We start from the raw sequence: 22,290 nt of genomic DNA, 5'->3' as shown, positions 1-22,290 counted from the left end.
TCATTTTCTGTGCCTGCTCCTTGTGTTGGCTGTGCTTCCTCCTTTCCTGCGCCTCCTCCTTGTGTTTGCTGTGCTTCCTTCTTTCCTGCACCGGCTCCTTGGGTTGGCTGTGCTTCCTCATTTTCTGCGCCTGCTCCTTGTGTTGGCTGTGCTTCCTTCTTTCCTGCGCCGGCTCATTGGGTTGGCTGTGCTTCCTCATTTCCTGCTCATTGTGTTGGCTGTGCTTCCTCATAATCTGTGCCTGCTCCTTGTGTTGGCTGTGCTTCCTCCTTTCCTGTGCCTGCTCCTTGTGTTGGTTGTGCTTCCTCCTTTCCTGCGCCTGCTCCTTGTATTGGGTGTGCTTCCTCCTTTCCTGCGCCTCCTCCTTGTGTTGGCTGTGCTTCCTCATTTTCTGTGCCTGCTCCTTGTGTTGGCTGTGTTTTCTCCTTTCCTGCGCCTGCTCCTTGTGTTTGCTGTGCTTCCTTCTTTCCTGCGCCGGCTCCTTGGGTTGGCTGTGCTTCCTCATTTCCTGTACCCGCTCCTTGTGTTGGCTGTGATTCCTCCTTTCCTGCGCCTGCTCCTTGTGTTTGCTGTGCTTCCTTCTTTCCTGCGCCTGCTCCTTGGGTTGGCTGTGCTTCCTCCTTTCCTGTGCCTGCTCCTTGAGTTGGCTGTGCTTCCTCCTCTCCTGCGCCTGCTCCTTGTGTTGGCTGTGCTTCCTCCTTTCCTGCGCCTGCTCCTTGTATTGGCTGTGCTTCCTCCTTTCCTGCACGTCCTCCTTGTTTTGGTTGTGCTTCCTCATTTTCTGTGCCTGCTACTTGTGTTGGCTGTGCTTCCTCCTTTCCTGCGCCTGCTCCTTGTGTTTGCTGTGCTTCCTTCTTTCCTACGTCGGCTCCTTGGGTTGGCTTTGGTTCTTCATTTCCTGCACCTGCACCTTGTGTTGGCTGTGCTTCCTCCTTTCCTGCGCCTGAACCTTGGGTTGGCTGTGCTTCCTCCTTTCCTGCGCCTGCACCTTGGGTTGGCTGTGCTTCCTCCTTTCCTGTGCCTGCTCCTTGTGTTGGCTGTGCTTCCTCCTTTCCTGCGCGTCCCCCTTGTGTTGGCTGTGCTTCCTCATTTTCTGTGCCTGCTCCTTGTGTTGGCTGTGCTTCCTCCTTTCCTGCGCCTGCTCCTTGTGTTTGCTGTGCTTCCTTCTTTCCTGCGCCGGCTCCTTGGGTTGGCTGTGCTTCCTCATTTTCTGCGCCTGCTCCTTGGGTTGGCTGTGCTTCCTCCTTTCCTGCGCCTGCTGCTTGTGTTTGCTGTGCTTCCTCCTTTCCTGAGCCTGCACTTTGGGTTGGCTTTGCTTCCTCCTTTCCTGCGCCTGCTCCTTGTATTGGCTGTGCTTCCTCCTTTCCTGCGCCTGCTCCTTGTATTGGCTTTGCTTCCTCCTTTCCTGCGCGTCCCCCTTGTGTTGGCTGTGCTTCCTCATTTTCTGTGCCTGCTCCTTGTGTTGGTTGTGCTTCCTCCTTTCCTGCGCCTGCTCCTTGTGTTTGCTGTGCTTCCTTAATTTCTGTGCCTGCTCCTTGTGTTGGCTGTGCTTCCTCCTTTCCTGCGCCTGCTCCTTGAGTTGGCTGTGCTTCCTCCTTTCCTGCGCCTGCACCTTGGGTTGGCTGTGCTTCCTCCTTTCCTGCGCCTGCTGCTTGTGTTTGCTGTGCTTCCTCCTTTCCTGAGCCTGCACTTTGGGTTTTCTTTGCTTCCTCCTTTCCTGCGCCTGCTCCTTGTGTTGGCTGTGCTTCCTCCTTTCCTTGTATTGGCTTTGCTTCCTCCTTTCCTGCGCGTCCCCCTTGTGTTGGCTGTGCTTCCTCATTTTCTGTGCCTGCTCCTTGTGTTGGCTGTGCTTCCTCCTTTCCTGCGCCTGCTCCTTGTGTTTGCTGTGCTTCCTTCTTTCCTGCGCCGGCTCCTTGGGTTGGCTGTGCTTCCTCATTTTCTGCGCCTGCTCCTTGTGTTGGCTGTGCTTCCTTCTTTCCTGCGCCGGCTCATTGGGTTGGCTGTGCTTCCTCATTTCCTGCTCATTGTGTTGGCTGTGCTTCCTCATAATCTGTGCCTGCTCCTTGTGTTGGCTGTGCTTCCTCCTTTCCTGTGCCTGCTCCTTGTGTTGGTTGTGCTTCCTCCTTTCCTGCGCCTGCTCCTTGTATTGGCTGTGCTTCCTCCTTTCCTGCGCCTCCTCCTTGTGTTGGCTGTGCTTCCTCATTTTCTGTGCCTGCTCCTTGTGTTGACTGTGTTTTCTCCTTTCCTGCGTCTGCTCCTTGTGTTTGCTGTGCTTCCTTCTTTCCTGCGCCGGCTCCTTGGGTTGGCTGTGCTTCCTCATTTCCTGTACCCGCTCCTTGAGTTGGCTGTGATTCCTCATTTCCTGCGCCTGCTCCTTGTGTTTGCTGTGCTTCCTTCTTTCCTGCGCCTGCTCCTTGGGTTGGCTGTGCTTCCTCCTTTCCTGTGCCTGCTCCTTGAGTTGGCTGTACTTCCTCCTCTCCTGCGCCTGCTCCTTGTGTTGGCTGTGCTTCCTCCTTTCCTGCGCCTGCTCCTTGTATTGGCTGTGCTTCCTCCTTTCCTGCACGTCCTCCTTGTTTTGGCTGTGCTTCCTCATTTTCTGTGCCTGCTACTTGTGTTGGCTGTGCTTCCTCCTTTCCTGCGCCTGCTCCTTGTGTTTGCTGTGCTTCCTTCTTTCCTACGTCGGCTCCTTGGGTTGGCTTTGGTTCTTCATTTCCTGCACCTGCACCTTGTGTTGGCTGTGCTTCCTCCTTTCCTGCGCCTGCACCTTGGGTTGGCTTTGCTTCCTCCTTTCCTGCGCCTGCACCTTGGGTTGGCTGTGCTTCCTCCTTTCCTGTGCCTGCTCCTTGTGTTGGCTGTGCTTCCTCCTTTCCTGCGCCTGCACCTTGGGTTGGCTGTGCTTCCTCCTTTCCTGTGCCTGCTCCTTGTATTGGCTGTGCTTCCTCCTTTCCTGCACGTCCTCCTTGTTTTGGCTGTGCTTCCTCATTTTCTGTGCCTGCTACTTGTGTTGGCTGTGCTTCCTCCTTTCCTGCGCCTGCTCCTTGGGTTGGCTGTGCTTCCTCCTTTCCTGCGCCTGCACCTTGGTTTGGCTGTGCTTCCTCCTTTCCTGTGCCTGCTCCTTGTGTTGGCTGTGCTTCCTCCTTTCCTGCGCCTGCACCTTGGTTTGGCTGAGCTTCCTCCTTTCCTGTGCCTGCTCCTTGTGTTGGCTGTGCTTCCTCCTTTCCTGCGCCTGCACCTTGGTTTGGCTGTGCTTCCACCTTTCCTGTGCCTGCTCCTTGCGTTGGCTGTGCTTCCTCCTTTCCAGCGCCTGCTCCTTGTGTTTGCTGTGCTTCCTCCTTTCCTGCATCTGCTCATTGTGTTTGCTGTGCTTCCTCTTTTCCTGCAACTGCTCCTTGTATTGGCTGTGCTTCCTCTTCTCCTGCACCTGCTCATTGTGTTTGCTGTGCTTCCTCCTTTCCCGTGCCTGCTCCTTGTGTTTGCTGTGCTTCCTCCTTTCCTGCGACTGTTCCTTGTATTGGCTGTGCTTCCTCCTTTCCTGCGCCTGCTCCTGTTATTGGCTGTGCTCTCTCGTTTCCTGCACCTGCTCCTTATGTTTGCTGTGCTTCCTCCTTTCCTGCTCCTGCTCCCTGTGTTGGCTATGCTTCCTCTGTTCCTACGCCTGCTCCTTGTGTTGGCTGTGCTTCACCCTTTCCTTCGCCTGCTCCTTGTGTTGTCTGTGCTTCCTCTTTTCCTGTGGCTGCTCCTGGTTTTGGCTGTGCTTCCTCCTTTCATGCGCCTGCTCCTTGTGTTGGCTGTGCTTCATCCTTTCCTGTGCCTGATCCTTGTGTTAGCTGTGCTTCCTCCTTTCCTGCGCCTGCTCCTTGTGTTTGCTGTGCTTCTTCCTTTCCTGCACCTGCTCCTTGTTTTTGCTGTGCTTCCTCCTTTCCTGCATCTGCTCCTTGTGTTGGCTGTTCTTACTCCTTTCCTGCACCTGCTCCTTGTGTTGGCTGTGCTTCCTCCTTTCCTTCGCCTGCTCCCTGCGTTTGCTGTGCTTCCTCCTTTCCTTGTGTTTGCTGTGCTTCCTCCTTTCCTGCGTCTGCTCCTTGTGTTTGCTGTGCTACCTCCTTTCCTGCGCCTGCTCCTTGTGTTGGCTGTGCACCCTCATTTCTTGTGTTAGCTGTGCCTCCTCCTTTCCTGCACCTGCTTCTTCTGTTGGCTGTACTTCCTCCTTTCCTACGCCTGCTCCTTGTGTTGGCTTTGCTTCTTCCTTTCTTTCTTGGCTGTGCTTCCACCTCTCCTGCGCCTGCTACTTGTGTTGGCTGTGCTTCCTCCTTTCCTGCGCCTGCTTCCTCCTTTCCTGCACCTGCTCCTTGTATTGGCTGTGCTCTCTCCTTTCCTGCGCCTGCTCCTAGTGTTGGCTGTGATTCCTCCTTTCCAGCGCCTGCCTCTTGTGTTGGCTGTGCTTCCTTCTTTCCTGCGCCTGCTCCTTGTGTTGGATGCGCTTCCTCCTTTTCTGTGCCTTCTCCTTGTGTTGGTGGTGCTTCCTCTTTTCCTGTGCCTGCTCCTTGTGTTGGCTTTGCTTCCTCCTTTCCTGCACCTGCTCCTTTTGTTTGCTGTGCTTCCTCCTTTCCTGTGCCTGCTCCTTGTGTTGGCTGTGCTTCCTCCTTTCCTGCATCTGCTCCTTGTGTTGGCTGTGCTTCCTCCTTTCCTGTGCCTGCTCCTTTTGTTTGCTGTGCTTTCTCCTTTCCTGTGCCTGCTCCTTGTGTTGGCTGTGCTTCCTCCTTTCGTGCACCTGCTCCTTGTGTTTGCTGTGCTTCCTTCTTTCCTGTACCTGCTCCTTGTGTTGGCTGTGCTTCCTCCTTTCCTGCGCCTGCTCCTTGTGTTGGCTGTGCTTCCTCCTTTCCTGTGCCTGCTCCTTTTGTTTGCTGTGCTTCCTCAATTTCTGTGCCTGCTCCTTGTGTTGGCTGTGCTTCCTCCTTTCCTGCGCCTGCTCCTTGAGTTGGCTGTGCTTCCTCCTTTCCTGCGCCTGCACCTTGGGTTGGCTGTGCTTCCTCCTTTCCTGCGCCTGCTGCTTGTGTTTGCTGTGCTTCCTCCTTTCCTGAGCCTGCACTTTGGGTTGGCTTTGCTTCCTCCTTTCCTGCGCCTGCTCCTTGTGTTGGCTGTGCTTCCTCCTTTCCTGCGCCTGCTCCTTGTATTGGCTTTGCTTCCTCCTTTCCTGCGCGTCCCCCTTGTGTTGGCTGTGCTTCCTCATTTTCTGTGCCTGCTCCTTGTGTTGGCTGTGCTTCCTCCTTTCCTGCGCCTGCTCCTTGTGTTTGCTGTGCTTCCTTAATTTCTGTGCCTGCTCCTTGTGTTGGCTGTGCTTCCTCCTTTCCTGCGCCTGCTCCTTGAGTTGGCTGTGCTTCCTCCTTTCCTGCGCCTGCACCTTGGGTTGGCTGTGCTTCCTCATTTCCTGCGCCTGCTGCTTGTGTTTGCTGTGCTTCCTCCTTTCCTGAGCCTGCACTTTGGGTTGGCTTTGCTTCCTCCTTTCCTGCGCCTGCTCCTTGTGTTGGCTGTGCTTCCTCCTTTCCTTGTATTGGCTTTGCTTCCTCCTTTCCTGCGCGTCCCCCTTGTGTTGGCTGTGCTTCCTCATTTTCTGTGCCTCCTCCTTGTGTTGGCTGTGCTTCCTCCTTTCCTGCGCCTGCTCCTTGTGTTTGCTGTGCTTCCTTCTTTCCTGCGCCGGCTCCTTGGGTTGGCTGTGCTTCCTCATTTTCTGCGCCTGCTCCTTGTGTTGGCTGTGCTTCCTTCTTTCCTGCGCCGGCTCATTGGGTTGGCTGTGCTTCCTCATTTCCTGCTCATTGTGTTGGCTGTGCTTCCTCATAATCTGTGCCTGCTCCTTGTGTTGGCTGTGCTTCCTCCTTTCCTGTGCCTGCTCCTTGTGTTGGTTTTGCTTCCTCCTTTCCTGCGCCTGCTCCTTGTATTGGCTGTGCTTCCTCCTTTCCTGCGCCTCCTCCTTGTGTTGGCTGTGCTTCCTCATTTTATGTGCCTGCTCCTTGTGTTGGCTGTGTTTTCTCCTTTCCTGCGCCTGCTCCTTGTGTTTGCTGTGCTTCCTTCTTTCCTGCGCCGGCTCCTTGGGTTGGCTGTGCTTCAACATTTCCTGTACCCGCTCCTTGTGTTGGCTGTGATTCCTCCTTTCCTGCGCCTGCTCCTTGTGTTTGCTGTGCTTCCTTCTTTCCTGCGCCTGCTCCTTGGGTTGGCTGTGCTTCCTCCTTTCCTGTGCCTGCTCCTTGAGTTGGCTGTGCTTCCTCCTCTCCTGCACCTGCTCCTTGTGTTGGCTGTGCTTCCTCCTTTCCTGCGCCTGCTCCTTGTATTGGCTGTGCTTCCTCCTTTCCTGTGCCTGCTCCTTGTGTTGGCTGTGCTTCCTCCTTTCCTGCACCTGCTCCTTGTGTTTGCTGTGCTTCCTTCTTTCCTACGTCGGCTCCTTGTGTTGGCTTTGGTTCTTCATTTCCTGCACGTCCTCCTTGTTTTGGCTGTGCTTCCTCATTTTCTGTGCCTGCTACTTGTGTTGGCTGTGCTTCCTCCTTTCCTGCGCCTGCTCCTTGTGTTTGCTGTGCTTCCCTCTTTCCTACGTCGGCTCCTTGGGTTGGCTTTGGTTCTTCATTTCCTGCACCTGCACCTTGTGTTGGCTGTGCTTCCTCCTTTCCTGCGCCTGCACCTTGGGTTGGCTGTGCTTCCTCCTTTCCTGCGCCTGCACCTTGGGTTGGCTGTGCTTCCTCCTTTCCTGTGCCTGCTCCTTGTGTTGGCTGTGCTTCCTCCTTTCCTGCGCCTGCACCTTGGGTTGGCTGTGCTTCCTCCTTTTCTGTGCCTGCTCCTTGTATTGGCTGTGCTTCCTCCTTTCCTGCACGTCCTCCTTGTTTTGGCTGTGCTTCCTCATTTTCTGTGCCTGCTACTTGTGTTGGCTGTGCTTCCTCCTTTCCTGCGCCTGCTCCTTGGGTTGGCTGTGCTTCCTCCTTTCCTGCGCCTGCACCTTGGTTTGGCTGTGCTTCCTCCTTTCCTGTGCCTGCTCCTTGTGTTGGCTGTGCTTCCTCCTTTCCTGCGCCTGCACCTTGGTTTGGCTGAGCTTCCTCCTTTCCTGTGCCTGCTCCTTGTGTTGGCTGTGCTTCCTCCTTTCCTGCGCCTGCACCTTGGTTTGGCTGAGCTTCCTCCTTTCCTGCGCCTGCTCCTTGTGTTGGCTGTGCTTCCTCCTTTCCTGCGCCTGCTCCTTGTATTGGCTTTGCTTCCTCCTTTCCTGCGCGTCCTCCTTGTGTTGGCTGTGCTTCCTCATTTTCTGTGCCTGCTCCTTGTGTTGGCTGTGCTTCCTCCTTTCCTGCGCCTGCTCCTTGTGTTTGCTGTGCTTCCTTCTTTCCTGCGCCGGCTCCTTGGGTTGGCTGTGCTTCCTCATTTCCTGCTCATTGTTTTGGCTGTGCTTCCTCATAATCTGTGCCTGCTCCTTGTGTTGGCTGTGCTTCCTCCTTTCCTGTGCCTGCTCCTTGTGTTGGCTGTGCTTCCTCCTTTCCTGCGCCTGCTCCTTGTATTGGCTGTGCTTCCTCCTTTCCTGCGCCTCCTCCTTGTGTTGGCTGTGCTTCCTCATTTTCTGTGCCTGCTCCTTGTGTTGGCTGTGCTTCCTCCTTTCCTGCGCCTGCTCCTTGTGTTTGCTGTGCTTCCTTCTTTCCTGCGCCGGCTCCTTGGGTTGGCTGTGCTTCCTCATTTCCTGCTCATTGTGTTGGCTGTGCTTCCTCATAATCTGTGCCTGCTCCTTGTGTTGGCTGTGCTTCCTCCTTTCCTGCGCCTGCACCTTGGGTTGGCTGTGCTTCCTTCTTTCCTACGTCGGCTCCTTGGGTTGGCTTTGGTTCTTCATTTCCTGAACCTCACCTTGTGTTGGCTGTGCTTCCTCCTTTCCTGCGCCTGCACCTTGGGTTGGCTGTGCTTCCTCCTTTCCTGCGCCTGCACCTTGGGTTGGCTGTGCTTCCTCCTTTCCTGCGCCCGCTCTTGCAGCATCTTTCTCACCCCCACTGCATGCATTTCTGCACTCTTTGCTTTGGTCCAGTCGTCTTTGGACTACGGTAATGCTCTTCCCGCTCTCCAGTTGGTTCAGAAGGCTGCCATTCACTTGATCATCATTCCAAAGAACTTTGATCTCGTATCCTCCTGTTCCTTGCAAACCTCCATTGCCTCCCCACTCATATTAAGTACTGAACTGCCAGGAAACATCTCGCTAATGCTATTCCCATGCACAGAGGACGAGCAACCTCAACAAACCCTCTATACTCTACAGCCTTCCTTCTCCACCCATCGACTTGTGTAGCATGTTCCCCTCATGCACGTGTCCTTCCTCTCATCAATTTCCTCTCAACGTCCCTTGTTACCGTTCTTGTAGGCAAGGCTTTTCCCACGGTATCCCCTATGTAAGAATCTTCTCAAAACCTTTTCTCCTTCTTTTAAGCACTCCTGGCCCCCATCAGCATCCCTCAGTGCCCAGACACTACTTAGCTGGAATAGGTGCGCTTTACTTATATTTTAAAATAACATGACTCCACTGTAATATAGATTTACACAACTCTGCAACAACACCATACACATCTCTGGCAGCATGAAAATTCAGTGCGTTTGCCGAGGAAGGCGAATTTGATGCAGTGAAGTGTCTACCAGGCAAAAGCCAACCTTATGCTCCACTTCTCATCTCCATATGCCAAATCAACAAGCATGGAACGGATCACAATGAATAACAATTAAATAAGAAATAAGAAATATTAATATGTCAGATTTTACTGGCGAGACCTGCAAATTATTATGGACCCTCCACTCTGTCCACATTGACATAGACTCCAATCTCATCCAACTCCAGAAGGGAGCTTGAGAATTATTGGGTGCCCTGGAGCAGAACTAGGGTGTGCACAAGCAGAAGCTATAATTAACAAAGTGCAAAGGGTCCGGGTCTCTCGAAGAGGGTTGTGGCAGCCAAAGGTTGGAACACCCTACCTCCAGACATTAGATCTGACCCGTTCCACACCTCATTCCACAGAAACCTGAAAGCCTGGCTCCTCACCTACAATGTGTAGCCTCTGTGCCTTAATGATCACAGTCTCATCCTACACAACCTACTCATGTGAATATATCTGCTCTACCTCATTTGCTTAATACTTATGTTAATAAGGTTGCACATGTAAATATGACTGATTATGTACTGACGGAAAGATGTATATGTAAATATTGTATGTCTGTAAATACGTGTACTATGATTTATGACAATCCATTGTTTTCTATGGTTGCCAGTGGTAACCCTGTAATGTGTTTTACCTGCTCTCCAGCACACAGATACCTACGGGTTTAGCATGCGCTACAAATGCTAAATAAATAAATAAATAAATAAATAATATGGGCATCATACATGACAGCTCGACTCCCAGACTACTCTGAAATGACAAAGGTCTGCTTAATAACTAACCTGGACATGACACACGACCTTTGCCCTCTGGTTAGACATTGAGGCGAACATGGCCTCTTGTATGATGAAGCCAGTATGCCCAGTAACCAAAGGTTTTCAAAATCATTTTCAATATATTATATAAATGTATACTAGAATTTTTGTTCCAGTTCCAAGGCCTTCTTTATTGTCTCTTAAACTATGCTGCTGGACTTTTGCTTGGGATTTTCATGAGTCTCGCCTCATGCGTTACCCGACGGATGACACGCAATTACCGTGACTGGCGCAGTTAAACGCGCGCAGAGCGACTCTGCGCAGTTGCGCATGGGCTCCTCCAATAACTGCGACGATGCAGTTTCGAAGCCCGTGATTTAACGAGAGCTCTGTTTTTTGCACACTGTGATAGTCAACTCCCAGATTCCCACGTGGAATTCATTAAATAATTCGTGCATTGCTCCAGACTGAAGTCATGCGTCCCCCCTCCCACATCCATCTCAATTATAATGCAGTTCTCTGGACCCCGGGGCCCTGCCAGGCAGGCCCCGCTATCTGCTCACGCTTTTGGGAGCCATGCGCCCCACTGGTCCCTACTCTGGTTATGGTCCAGGACATTGGAATGCCGCAAGGAGCCAGACACAACTTATAATGATCCCTTGCTTTGCATGCTGGGAACTGAGGCCTGCTGCATTCCTTTCACCCCAAAATGAGATGCGGAGCTGCCATCTGCAGCAGCACACCAGCGGCAAACCCTCAATTCTACTTTCCATCCTAATTGTTACCTTATTTTGTACGTCATCATGAACCAGACACATTAAAAACAAGTTGTCAGCTCCATTTTATAATAATTATTGTTTTCTTGTAGTGGATGTTTCATCTATTAATCAGTGGTATCATTTCCCCAGAATCATAGGCAGAGCGGAAGTGCAACCTTTAACCCTGATGATGGGCTGTTGTATGTTTTTTTTTTCTTCTAATCTTTTTATATTCAAAACACCAGTCTGCAGGACACTAATAAACAGTCGTTCAATTAAATATTTAATCTACAACAGTAAGTCCAAATGGCTATGAAATAGTGCACGCCGTCACGGCACCCTACTTCTAGTATAGTGCCTGGGCTCACCCACCTGTTCCCACCACAGTCTCTGGGCTCCCTCATCTCACTCCTAGTCAAGGGGCTTTCTCCACCCTGCTACCACCACTATACAATGGCTTCCCTCATCCTGATTCCACCACTATACAATGGCTTCCCTCATCCTGCTTCTACCACTATACCATGGCTTCCCCACCCCATCCTACTCCCACCACAGTTCCTGGGCTTGCCCACCTCGCTCCCAGTACAGTTCCAGGGCCAGGGGCAGCTGGTGAATTTTTTTTAAGCGGAGGGGCATACATTTTTCTCCCAGTTATTCCACAGCAACCGAGAATAGTGAGGGAGCCCAAGCCAATCAAAAGCGGTTCGGGGGTGGGGATAAGCCCCCAGGAATTTTCTTAAAATAATGGGTTAAAATGTATTTTAGATCATACTTAAAAAAAAAAACATTAGGTAAAAAAAAAACAGTTTGCAAATGGCACTGACGGGCCCAGCGGGTAGGCGTGGTATTTTTTATTGGACATCTATTATAGATTTCCAGTAAAAAGATTATTTATAATTGTTTGTTTGTAATGCACTTAATACCAACAGGTTTCAAAGCGTGGACCCAGGATTTGAACCTCTGTTGCTCTGCGTTGTCTTACTTCCAAGACGTGCATGTCGCATGCACACAATCAACGTGAGTATGTGTGTATGCAAGGCCCTGGCGAAACCAGGGAGAAAGCATTGTATTTTTTACTGGACATCCCTGTCCCCTGGGCTTCTCAGCACCTGAGAAGGAGAGCTGATTTTCGTAGGTGAGTAAGGGGATTGTGCAAGAATGGCATTTTTAAAATGTCTTTGTCATACAAACCTTCTCCCCGCTTGCACACGGACACACACACACACCTCTCTCTCTCTCTCTCTCTCTCTCTCTCTCTCTCTCTCTCTCTCTCTCTCTCTCTCTCTCTCTCTCTCTCTCTCTCTCTCTCTCTCTCTCTCTCTCTCTCTCTCTCTCTCTCTCTCTCTCTCTCTCTCTCTCTCTCTCTCTCTCTCTCTCTCTCTCTCTCTCTCTCTCTCTCTCTCTCTCTCTCTCTCTCTCTCTCTCTCTCTCTCTCACTCTCTCTCTCTCTCTCTCTCTCTCTCTCTCTCTCTCTCTCTCTCTCTCTCTCTCTCTCCACATAGTGAGCACTCTATAATTTTGTCATGCCCACAGGGAAATACTTCATCATTGCACACAAGGGGTTACTATTCCAGGCCCCCATGGAATCTATGTCACCCACAGCGTTATTGGCAGCTCCCATGACGCCTTTCAGAAAATCAGTGGCTCCCATGGCGCTTATCATCAAAACAACGCATCACCATGTAAACGCTATGCGATCACAGGACGAAGCAGGCATTACAAACTCTGGCTCCACGTGATCTTACGTCTCCAGCGTCTACATGCACGCCTCTTGGATACACCCATAGGATGAAATAATGACACACTCATCATGTGACACGGACGTCCTCGTCACGTGACGCGCTCACCATGGCAATGCCATAAAACAGCACGGGGCTCACAGACGGGGAGGTGGGAGGCGTTGTGAGCTTAAATGGAGCCAAATAATAATTAGTGGGTACGGTGCACATCATCCTATATGATGGGGAAGCGCCTGCGTGGGTCCGCCCACGCTTCCGATAATTAAGAAGAAGAAGAAGAAGCACGGGGCTCGCCAGTTCCTTGCTTCTCAGCTGTGGTATTTCCAGCTATTGGCATTCATATTGTTTTTGCGCTTTTCTTGCCATCCTGTTTCTGGACTTCGGACTATATTTTTGGACTGCCTTCTCCCTTGCCCTTGTTGGTTGTGTTTCCACAGTTCCATTGTTTTCCTGGATTGTTTGACCTTGGACTGGCTTAACGGATTTCCTTTGGATCTTCCCCTTGGTACCCTTGCCTTGCACTTTTGTCTCCCTGTTCTACCTGGTCATCGTCCAAACTCTGATTATACTCTGCTCATTTTTTGGTGACAATCTTGATCATCCAACCCTGCAGGTGGGTCCAGTGAGCCCTCTTTTGTCTGCTCTGGCCTCCAGGTGCATTCTCTGCTGCTGCAGCAAAGCTCACTGAGGGATCAGGTACCCCTTCCTTTACAGCCAGAGTGTGCAGATTTACTCCTGTCAATTTGGCTGTCTACAACTCCGGGTAGGTGTCTGTTTTGATCACTGTCTGATTTTCCTTGTACACGTGGATTGTTAATACTATTACCTAACCCTGCCCATTTCTTTGCAGCCACTTGGGGAACCTGGTGTTCCTGCCACCTGTGGCTCTAATAACCGAACAGAGAGTATACTATATATCGCTGTTGGGTGCTTAGAGACGGAGGTATACATATTCTATGCGATCCACGAGCCTTGACAAATTCACACGAGCACTCATCACCATACACTTACTCATGACACAAGTATACACACATCCATATGCATAAAATAAAATAAATGAACATAAACTTACGGTCTGCCCCGGTCCTGAAGTTTCCTCCCCAGCGTTCAAGGTCCTGCATCATGAACAGGAATCGGGAAGCAAGAGCTTCCTGGTTCCTGCACATGCGTGCAGAGGCCTGCGTCTGAATACTGAAATGCCCTGCTCCTGCCTGCTCTGTCTGTATCTGCGAGGAGGCGCAGGAGCTCCTCCTTGCTCATACAGACATGCAGTTGCCTAGCCAGCATTTCCAGTGCAAGGCTGGCGTAGCAAAACACCCCCAGCCCTGCATGCCTCATTGAGCAAGTGCAGCTGGGGAACTGAACTGTCAAAGGGAAGCAGTTCAGCCAGCCCAGGAGCGCTCCCTCAGCTGGAAAAGCAGCTGAGGGAGCACTCGGGGCTCCTCCATAGTTGGATTGATACCCGCTTGCCCATTATAGACAAACCACACCTGCACAGGGCTCCCCCTACCCTGGTTTTTCATTTCTCCCGTAAACATATTAATTTATTTACACATTTCAGGCTGGCTCCCATGCCCTCCCGGGAGTGCCCCCAGGGCGCGCCCCAAAGTGTGAATACCTCTGTATTAAAGTAACTTTCTACCACAGAAGTGATATGAAGCTACCTGGTCCTCTGTGGATTTTTACAACAAAACCCACAGGGGTTGCAAACAGCAACATAGTAGTAAGGACTGCCATGTTTAGCTGCCCACTAAATGGCACATGTGGCACTCATGCACAGTAGTACCAAATAGTGGCCTAAACACATGAAGACGTATGGATTTCACACCCTAGTGCCCAGTCACTTTTACTACTAATTCAAGGTCTAAACATATATAGAACCTTTAACATGCATGATAATCTAATGTAATTTATCTAAAAATATAAAAAAGTCCAGATGTATGTTTGTCTGATGCAGTAGGTTTGCCTGTTGCCACCGCTAGAGGGAGCTGTTCCATTAGGATATATATTGGTCCTACTGTGTTAATGGAAAACTTTACTTTGGCCTGTGTACACTAGTTCTATGCTATGTCCATATAAAATGTGTTTAAAAAAAAATAAGCAGGTTGGTTTGTGCTTGGAACTTGCCATGTACCTAATCTTGAATGCACCAATATGGGTTCAGCCCCAGTGCTTTGCATACAAATGTGGTACTGGATCTGTGTGCACTTGTTTTGGAGCAGGTGGATGTGTTTTCCCTAGCTCCTGCCCCCTCACCACCGTCATATTGGAACAGCAGGAGAGCTATATGTGGGATCCCATGTCTTGTGCCTATTTCGTAGCGAGTGTATGAGAGATGATATGCACTCAGGCAACCATACCGAATATACCCTCATACTGAAAGAGTGGAAGGATGTCAGCACACACCTTTGGACATCATGGAGCGCTGAGTGAAACCTGACGAGGGCAGAGTGATGTCATGTAGAAGATATAGAAGGACATACTGAAACGATATGAAAATACTTAACAGTAACGATGTAACTTTAGTGACAAGAGAAACATGTACAAAATTATAAAGTAATCATATGCACAAAGAAGATGAAGTAACTTGCTGACCAATAAGTTTAAGTATGCAGTAACGCAAGGAAGATGAGACCTATAGAAGCTTGCTTTCGAGGAAAATATAACGTGTCTAAGGCGGCCATAATAGGAGGATTGACGTTGGCTTGTGTCAAGACTCAATCCAGATACCTCAGAGACAGACTAGGAATGCAGAGTTAGGAAACATTGGAAAAATAACTCCAAGTGAAAAATAAAGAGGAGTCTGTGTTGGCCTGGAATCAAGATGCTATTTCAGGGAATAATTGCAAGGCACAAGGGGAGGCAGATAGATAAGCTATGTACATAAGACATATTTCTCTTCGATTAAAGCAGAAGACAACATTTGCAAGAGCCAAGTATTGGACAATTACCAGTGGATAAGGCCTATACAAGATGGAGTGAACAGGTCTCTAGAGGCCAAGAGGAGCAAGAACAGCCAGTAGATGGGTTCTGATACCCATCGCCATTCCATCAATAATCTCATGGACGGAAGACCCATTTCATATCTCAAACTGGCAATGGGAACACAAGATGCAAAATGGATTTCCCCAGTTAGCCCTCTAGTCTATCCCAATCCATTAGTCTCGACTGTGGATTCGCATCTAGACCAAATAGCAGTGACGGGATGACTTTGCCAAAGTAATATTTAGTTAATTAATTACAGACCATAGGTTTTGTGAGTTAGTCCGAGTTAGTCTGAGCCATGGCCCTTAACATCAATTCACCATCCTGATGCATTGAGCAAATATCCATTCGATCTTGACCAATTTATGTACCTGTTTCTCTGTATTTTTACTTCCCACCAATACACATGTTCATCCACTTTATTTGATGTAAGCTCCTTCAAAGCTTTCCTCAGTTCTCTCTTCTTTTCCCAGGTTCAGTTCTCTCTTCTTTCCCCAGGTTCAATGTTCAAAGCGATGACTATGCTTGAAGGAGGGTTGTTTACCCACCAAACCCAGGGGATGCAAATAGCCCAGGAAATGTACAAAGCTTTTTGGTTTGCACATTCTGGTCAGATCTTTTTCACTCATGGGGTTAGTATAATATAATCTAGACTGTGGATTGAACCCTTCCCCCTCTTGTACATTTTACCACTCTGTTCTTCCCATTGTTTACATATAGTACATCTGAATCTGATTCCTCCCAGTTTTCATTAGTTTGTGAAACAATACCTTCTAGCATCGCATGATCACTTGGGTACCCATTTTTCACAGAGAAGTGCTTACACTGTTTAAAGAAATCCTTTGAAAGCAAGAGATAACACTCATCTCTCTTCCAAGTTGATGCCCGCGGGACGCCCCCCTCAATGTTCCCATTTGCCAAAAACAAATTCCATTCTTTCAGGAAACTAAACCAGTTCCTCCCATTGGGAGTCCTTTCTTTTCTTACTAAAATCCACACCCAGTCCACCAGTTTGAATACATTGTGAGTCTGAATCCCCCAGTTAAATGATACTGACGGAGGGAAAATGTACACAAATACTTAATAGAAGAGCTGTGAGTGAATGCTGAAAATCATACAAAGTAGAGCGGGGGGAGGGGTTCCAGTAGAGGTTGACCACTATCCACACTTTGTAAGCGGGACCCATCCCTAGCCCTACGTTCACTGTAAGAGTACCCGATGTTGCATTGCGCACCAGCTCTGAGGACCGAAAAACTGAATTTCTGCATGTATTGTATTGTATTGTTTATTTATAAAGCGCTTATACACAAAATGAGTGCTTCAAAGCACTCCAAGGCTGGAGGGGAACATGGGATACAATAGTTCATAAGGCCTTGGAAATTTCAGAATGATGTACAATAATAATAAGCAAACTAGGCCTGATGACATTTCTGCAAATTCAAGTGCGTTACCAGGCAGTTGGGGGGCAAGGCCGGCGGGGAGATACGGGCGGTACAAGCATAACGAACTGACAATAATGCAAGTGTGTGACCAGCAGTTAGAAGAGGAGGGGATATGAGCAGGTTATTGCGCCTTTATAATGGTCCACTAACACCAGTCTTTTAGGTGCACAATGCGGGGGGGAGGGGAGACAAAAGAAGAGAAAGACAACAGACTTACTGTGTAAGGTGCATTCAGATCGTGTAAGATCCAGACAGGAGGTGCAAGTGAAGGGTGAAGGGAATTGAACCTGGTCCAGGAGGGCCGGGTTAAATGCAGAGTGTTATCTCTTAGAGAGGTGTGTAGTGCTGCAAGTAGTGCAGGGCCCAGAGGCAAGTGCAGGGACTGGTGTGGGAGCCTGGGACCTTTAAGGTTCTGAGGTGAGCCAGGTGACCAGTCAGCAAGCTGAGCAGAAGGAGGTGGTAGAAGGTAGAAAGCAGAGGTTAACAGAGGAGAGGTAGAGAAAAGGCAGAGGAGAAGAGGAAGTCTTGAGGAGTTTGCAATGTAAGGAGATCCGGCTCGAGGCGGAGAGAGGCAGGGACACTGTTCCAGAGGGTGGACCCTTCAGAGGATAGGAATCTAGCCCCAAGTCTCTGTTTGGTAAAACATCTCACTCTCAGACAGTTGGAGGAGGATGAGCGGAGTGCTCCAGAGAGGGGGGTATTTGGGAAGACTGTGTTGTAAGCAGTGCGGGTGCCGGCCCCAGAAGGCCAAATGAACTATACAGAGGGTCTTGTACTTGACCCTTGCAGCCATGGAGAGCCAGTGGAGGGATTCCAGTGCCGGAGAGATGCGGTCCCTGGCATTGAGGCCAAGGATAAGTGTTCTGAATGAGTTGTAAAGGTCTGAGTGTAGAAGAAGGGATATTGAGAAAGAGATTGTTACAGTAGTCAAGTCTAGAGAGAACCAGAGCTCTGGAGACAACGAGTCTCTGGAGGAAAGTGAGAAAAGGTAGGATACCTTGGAGTAGGTGCAGCTGGTAGTGAGATTTTTTAGATACATCTGAGATGTGTGAGGAGAAGGACAGAGTGAAATCGAAGATGACCCTCAGGTTTTTTGCCTCACTGGTGAGTGAGTGTGCAGGGCCAAGGGAGGCCGGCCAGAGTGAGAGTAGGAAAATGGGAGCCGGGGTCCCAATGAGAATAATCTCTGTCTTACTGGCATTAAGGCAGATATTGTGAGCTGCCCAACGGGACTGAATTGTGGACAGATAGTCATGAATGAGTGAGGAGGCAGAAGAAGCTGAGGGTAGCTTGAAGAAGAACGGATTGTCATCCGCATAACACTGAAAGTTGGAAGAGATCAAGTAGGCCAAGACGGCCATGTAGATATTGCAGTTCCAGGGGGCTAGGTTAGATCCCTGAGGGCCTCCCTCTGGAACAGCCTCCCTGCCACTTTAAAACCTGAGGAGAACCATCTCTGGTTCCGGAAGCTCCTCAAGACCTTCCTCTTTGCTTCTGCCTTTGCTTCCCCTCTCCCCTGCTAAGCTGCTCTCTTGGCACCATGCACCCGGCCACCCTCTGTCCCCTGGGCCCAGGTACCTGCTCACCCTGCCACCCTCCTGCACTGCCTCCTGGCCACCCCTTGCACTGGGGACTGTATCTGTACCCATACAGTTCTTCACACACCCAATTTCTTTCTTTTTCCTGCACTTAACAAACTTACCAAGTCTGCTGCCTTAAACACAGCACTTGCTGACTACCACTGTTTATTGCCTCTATTATCTATTTATTTTTATTATTATTTATATGTTCTCCTCCGCTCCGTACTTTCCACTCTCCCCCTTCCATGCACTTTTCCCCTTTCCCTTTCCTATGCACTTGCACATTCCCAATGTAAATGAGGGACCCTGCTAGCAGAGAGAGTGATAGCAGAGAGAAAGGGTACTAGTTCTACCTGGGATGCACGGTCATAGAGAAAGGAGGTAACCCACACCAGGGCCTAATCAGTGATGCCCAGTGTATCACGTAGATGATTGATCAGGGTGTTCTGGTTCACTGTGTCAAAAGCGGAGGAGAGGTCAAGGAGAATGAGGACAGAAGGAGAGTTAGAGTCAAGATTTGAGAGCAGGTGTTCATAGTTGCTCAGAAGAGCAATTACCATGCCTCTGGATGCTCTGAAGCAAGACTGATGATCATGGAGACAACCAACAGATTTAGTGTGGTGAATAAACTGAGCGATAGCCAACTTCTCCAGTAATTTTCCCAGGAAAGGAGTGATAGAAATAGGACGGTAGCTTGCTGGGATAGAAGGATCAGCAGAAGGTTTTATGAGTAGTGGGTGCACCAGAGACTGTTTGAGAGAGGAGGGGGAAACTCCAGAGGCGAAAGAGAGGTTGCAGAGGTCCACCAAGGCTGGATCTAGAGAGTCAATGTTGTCCTTGATAGTTTTGGAAGGGCAAGGGTCCACCTGTTTGGAAGAGGCTTTCATAAACCGATCTAGCTTAGTGACCTCCTCAGGTGTGATGGGGGAAAAAGCAGGAAAACAGAGAGGGGGTTAGAGTGTAAGAGGCCAAAGAGGGCTCAGAGGAAGTTGATGCATGTGTGGGTGAAAGATTGAGAGAGGAAAGAATGTGCATGGTTTTTTAGGTGAAATGTGCTGGCAATGATGAGCTAAGGGCATGGGTGGGTGCAGTGAATGCTGAAGGGTTGCCCAATTCCTTGCAGACTTTGAAAGGTTTGGCCGTGTTGTTATATGCCGCAGACATGCAGGCTTGAATATGGACTCTTTTCTTGGACCGGGTGTAGAGTCTATATTGCCGTTGGAGAAGGACCCAGGCCAGTTTGTCAGAGGGTGCGCCTGAGACCACCCATTTCTGTTCAAGGGTGTTTATTGAACTTCAAATGGGTTTGCAAAAATGCCTATCTAATCCTAAATCTAAAGATCGGAGCAAGCTATGACAATCTAATAATAACGCAGTCCTAGTAGAGTCTTTTCAAAATAATAGGGCCTATACTAGAAAACCTATTGCCAATCCTTACTTCTAGCTACAAATAGTGAGGCAAACAATGTTATGCAAAAGGAAAATGTTCAAGAAATGATATGTCAGGATATTCAAGACATTGGCTTCCCTCCTCCATGTTTTCAGCAGGGGACAAGGCAGCGCACTCAAGCTTAGCACGCGCTTTGGCTTCTCTAGCACGAGGATGCAGTTCAAAACCTCAACATCAGAACCTTCTTAGCCAAAGTCTCTTTGCCATTCAAAGTCTCTTATTTCAGAGGGCCTGATGCGACACAACAAACACCACTAACTGTGCAACTGCTGCATGTGTCAAATGGAAAAGCACCCAGAAACACAGAACAGTACACATACCACTGTGAGACAGTACACAACCAGTAATTGCGAGACTGCAGTGTGTGCCATATCATGGAGTGCACAGTAGCCTCTGTCCCAATTATAGATTTATATGGTAAATACCTGTTTGCAGTAATGTCTGGGTGTATGCTTCAAAAATAATAATAATAAACTATTTTGGCATTTATATAGCGCTACGAACCCTCATTTATCGACCTCGAAGAATGAAAGGCTGAGTTTGGCGCCTGCTGGGATTCAAACCTGCGTTAGCCACGAAAGTCAAAGCGAGCGCTCTACGCTGTGCCGCTTGACCAGCTTCAAAGATCGAACATCGAAACAGATACATTGTTCCAGTCAATTGATAGAGATATTTATGTTTTGTGGGTATTTGAAAAAAACACTACTCTTGAGCACATTATCTCTTTACACGACAACATCCTTGACCATTGACACACATTGGCATCTATGTATATAGCTGTGCCATGAAAAGTATTTTGTAACTTTGGTGAAGTAAGTTACAGAGGCACATGTTCTGATGTCCTGGGTGGTAAAGTCTCCTGTAACCTTCATGTAGTGTCGCTACCACAGCTCTCTAACATTACAGGCTCTGTGACAGTGCTTATGTAGTTATCATTAACTGGGATTCCCCAAACGAAGAGCACTTTTTGACTTAACTTTGATGACGTTGCATGAAAATGCATAAACGTTTCCAAACAATATACGTCTAAATTTGAAATATTTTTTGATTGTTTTCAGCAGGTCCATCCGGGGGGCCATAGATCGAAGAAAACGTGCGTTTCGAACACAAATTATCGTAGGGCAGTCTTTGCTCTCATCTACAGCAAAAGCGACTGTACAGATATCTTGGCTTGTAAACCTTTGTCATGGACCCTCAGGGCCATTTTTCTTACCCATTTTCCCCCGAAGACCCGAGCTGTACACATTTCAGTATGTGGCAGCTTGATTGGTTAAATCAACGACAGACATTCGGATTGGTTTATGGCCTAGGAAGCCTTTTGAAGGGCCTGTCAATGTAATCACGGATTGGTGGGGTGTGTCCCACTATATTCAGCATAGGCACAAGCAAACGAAATCTGGCAGGGACAATTGGGAGCAGGATCAGTGGACCTGCCCTAGAGCTAGCAGTAGCCCAACCCAACAATAGAAGTCTGCTTGTGTGAAGTTGGCACTGCATGTCTGGCTCAAACCAAGGTAGGGATCTAAGGGACAGTAGTAGCTCACAGACTAGCCATGGCCACAGGTCATACCCAGTATCCATGACGGGCGGCTTTGCAGTGCCTAGGACAGACCATGGCGTGGGCAAAGTGGCCACTTGATATGGCTGCATACCAAACACATTCACATGCCCCAAGCACAACTGCCACATGCCCAGTTGGCATTGCAAGTGACCCGGGGTTGCCATGGGTGTGGGAAAGGTCCATTCCCCAGGCGAATATGGCCATTGGGTAAGGCTGCTTGAGTGTGTGATGTGTGAAGGGCATGGTCAAAGGTCATGTCTTGCTCAAAGAAATCAGCCATTGGATATGGGCACAAGCTATGCAAGTTAGCCATATCAGGTGGACAACAGTTGCCGTGCGCACAGCCACATGCCATGCCCATTTGGTTCATCAAGTGACAATGGGGTGCCCCGTGCATGACCTAAGTCCATACCACAGGAGGTGGCTTCAGTGGGCAAATCCGGTGTCCGGGTAATGCCTGGGACAAAGTGCCCAGAATCCATTTGTCGGGGGGAAATTCTCCCGGGGTCGGCTGGGCCGTCCGCGGACCTCCGGGTAGGGAGGCCCCAACTCCTCTCGTGTATCCCAAAAAATGAGTATGAGGCACACGCAAGAAGCAAGGTGATTCTGCTGTTTATGAAACAAATGGCAGGGATGTGTCAAGGATCGTACGCGTCCGTCCTGACACACTCTCTCCCTCTGTGGGGCTCGCAGGCCCTTTTTACCTTAGTATGACGCGCTACTTGCGTCACCTGGGAAAGTTAGCAAAAAACCTATCGCCACTCTGGATTGGTTCCACAAGTGGTAGGGTTAGTATAGCATACGTATAGAGAACATTGTTAGTGCTTGAGGGTCAGTCAGGTGGTATACTTGGGTTGTCCCTTCAATTAGATACATGAAAATTGTTACATGAAGACCCCTGAGGATTGGCTAATGTTAATGGCGTCAGTGATAAGAGCCCAATGTTCTGATTGGTCCACTCGCGATCCCCCCAGTCTGGGACCATCGCTGTTCCCAGCTCGTGGTGCACCTGTCATTTGCAACAATGTATAACTATGGGTATGGGCAGACAATGCAAGGATTTGTTCATATGCTGGAGGGCAGACTACTCCCACTGCCGCAGATGTCCATTGAGTCGCTTAATTGTTGCTGCCTGTGTCTAAAACCGTGGTATCCAGACGCCTCCCTCCTCCTGGGCCTGGCACCCTGTCAGGTTCGGCTTGGTCACGTGAGGAGAGACCGTGGTTGAGGCAGAATTCTGCACATTTAATATTGCATCTTCCACTGTGTGTCTGGCTTAGTTTGCAGGTGTGACCTTGGCTTCGGCTTGTGGCATGCGAGTTTGCAACATTGTGCCCTTGACTGTCTGTTCTCGCCGGGCTCATTC

The 22,290-nt window shown here is 49.5% G+C and overlaps 1 protein-coding gene and 1 long non-coding RNA gene across 2 annotated transcripts in view; one reads left to right on the top strand and one right to left on the bottom strand.

Moving 5' to 3' along the window:
• Positions 1–4,384: 4,384 nt before the first annotated feature.
• Positions 4,385–6,106, bottom strand: LOC138515392 (trichohyalin-like). The gene has a single exon (XM_069630250.1). The coding sequence runs from the start codon at positions 6,104–6,106 to the stop codon at positions 4,385–4,387; it is 1,722 nt and encodes a 573-aa protein (XP_069486351.1).
• A 5,930-nt stretch (positions 6,107–12,036) lies between these two features.
• Positions 12,037–22,290, top strand: part of LOC138515670 (uncharacterized) — a 37,295-nt gene continuing 27,041 nt past the window's right edge. The window contains exon 1 of the long non-coding RNA XR_011282148.1: positions 12,037–12,669. This is a non-coding gene — a long non-coding RNA (uncharacterized lncRNA). The remainder of the gene's footprint in view (positions 12,670–22,290) is intronic.

The sequence above is a fragment of the Ambystoma mexicanum genome, chromosome 6q, assembly GCF_040938575.1.
Source record: "Ambystoma mexicanum isolate Mex_15411 chromosome 6q, UKY_AmexF1_1, whole genome shotgun sequence".
Classification (NCBI taxonomy): domain Eukaryota; kingdom Metazoa; phylum Chordata; class Amphibia; order Caudata; family Ambystomatidae; genus Ambystoma; species Ambystoma mexicanum.
Note: the sequence above shows the minus strand (reverse complement) of the source record. Positions and strands in the feature narration are given on the sequence as shown.

Bases quoted from the DNA above. Each gene is read 5' to 3' on its own strand.
- LOC138515392 (XM_069630250.1), bottom strand. From the start codon at position 6,106: ATGTTGAAGCACAGCCAACCCAAGGAGCCGGCGCAGGAAAGAAGGAAG.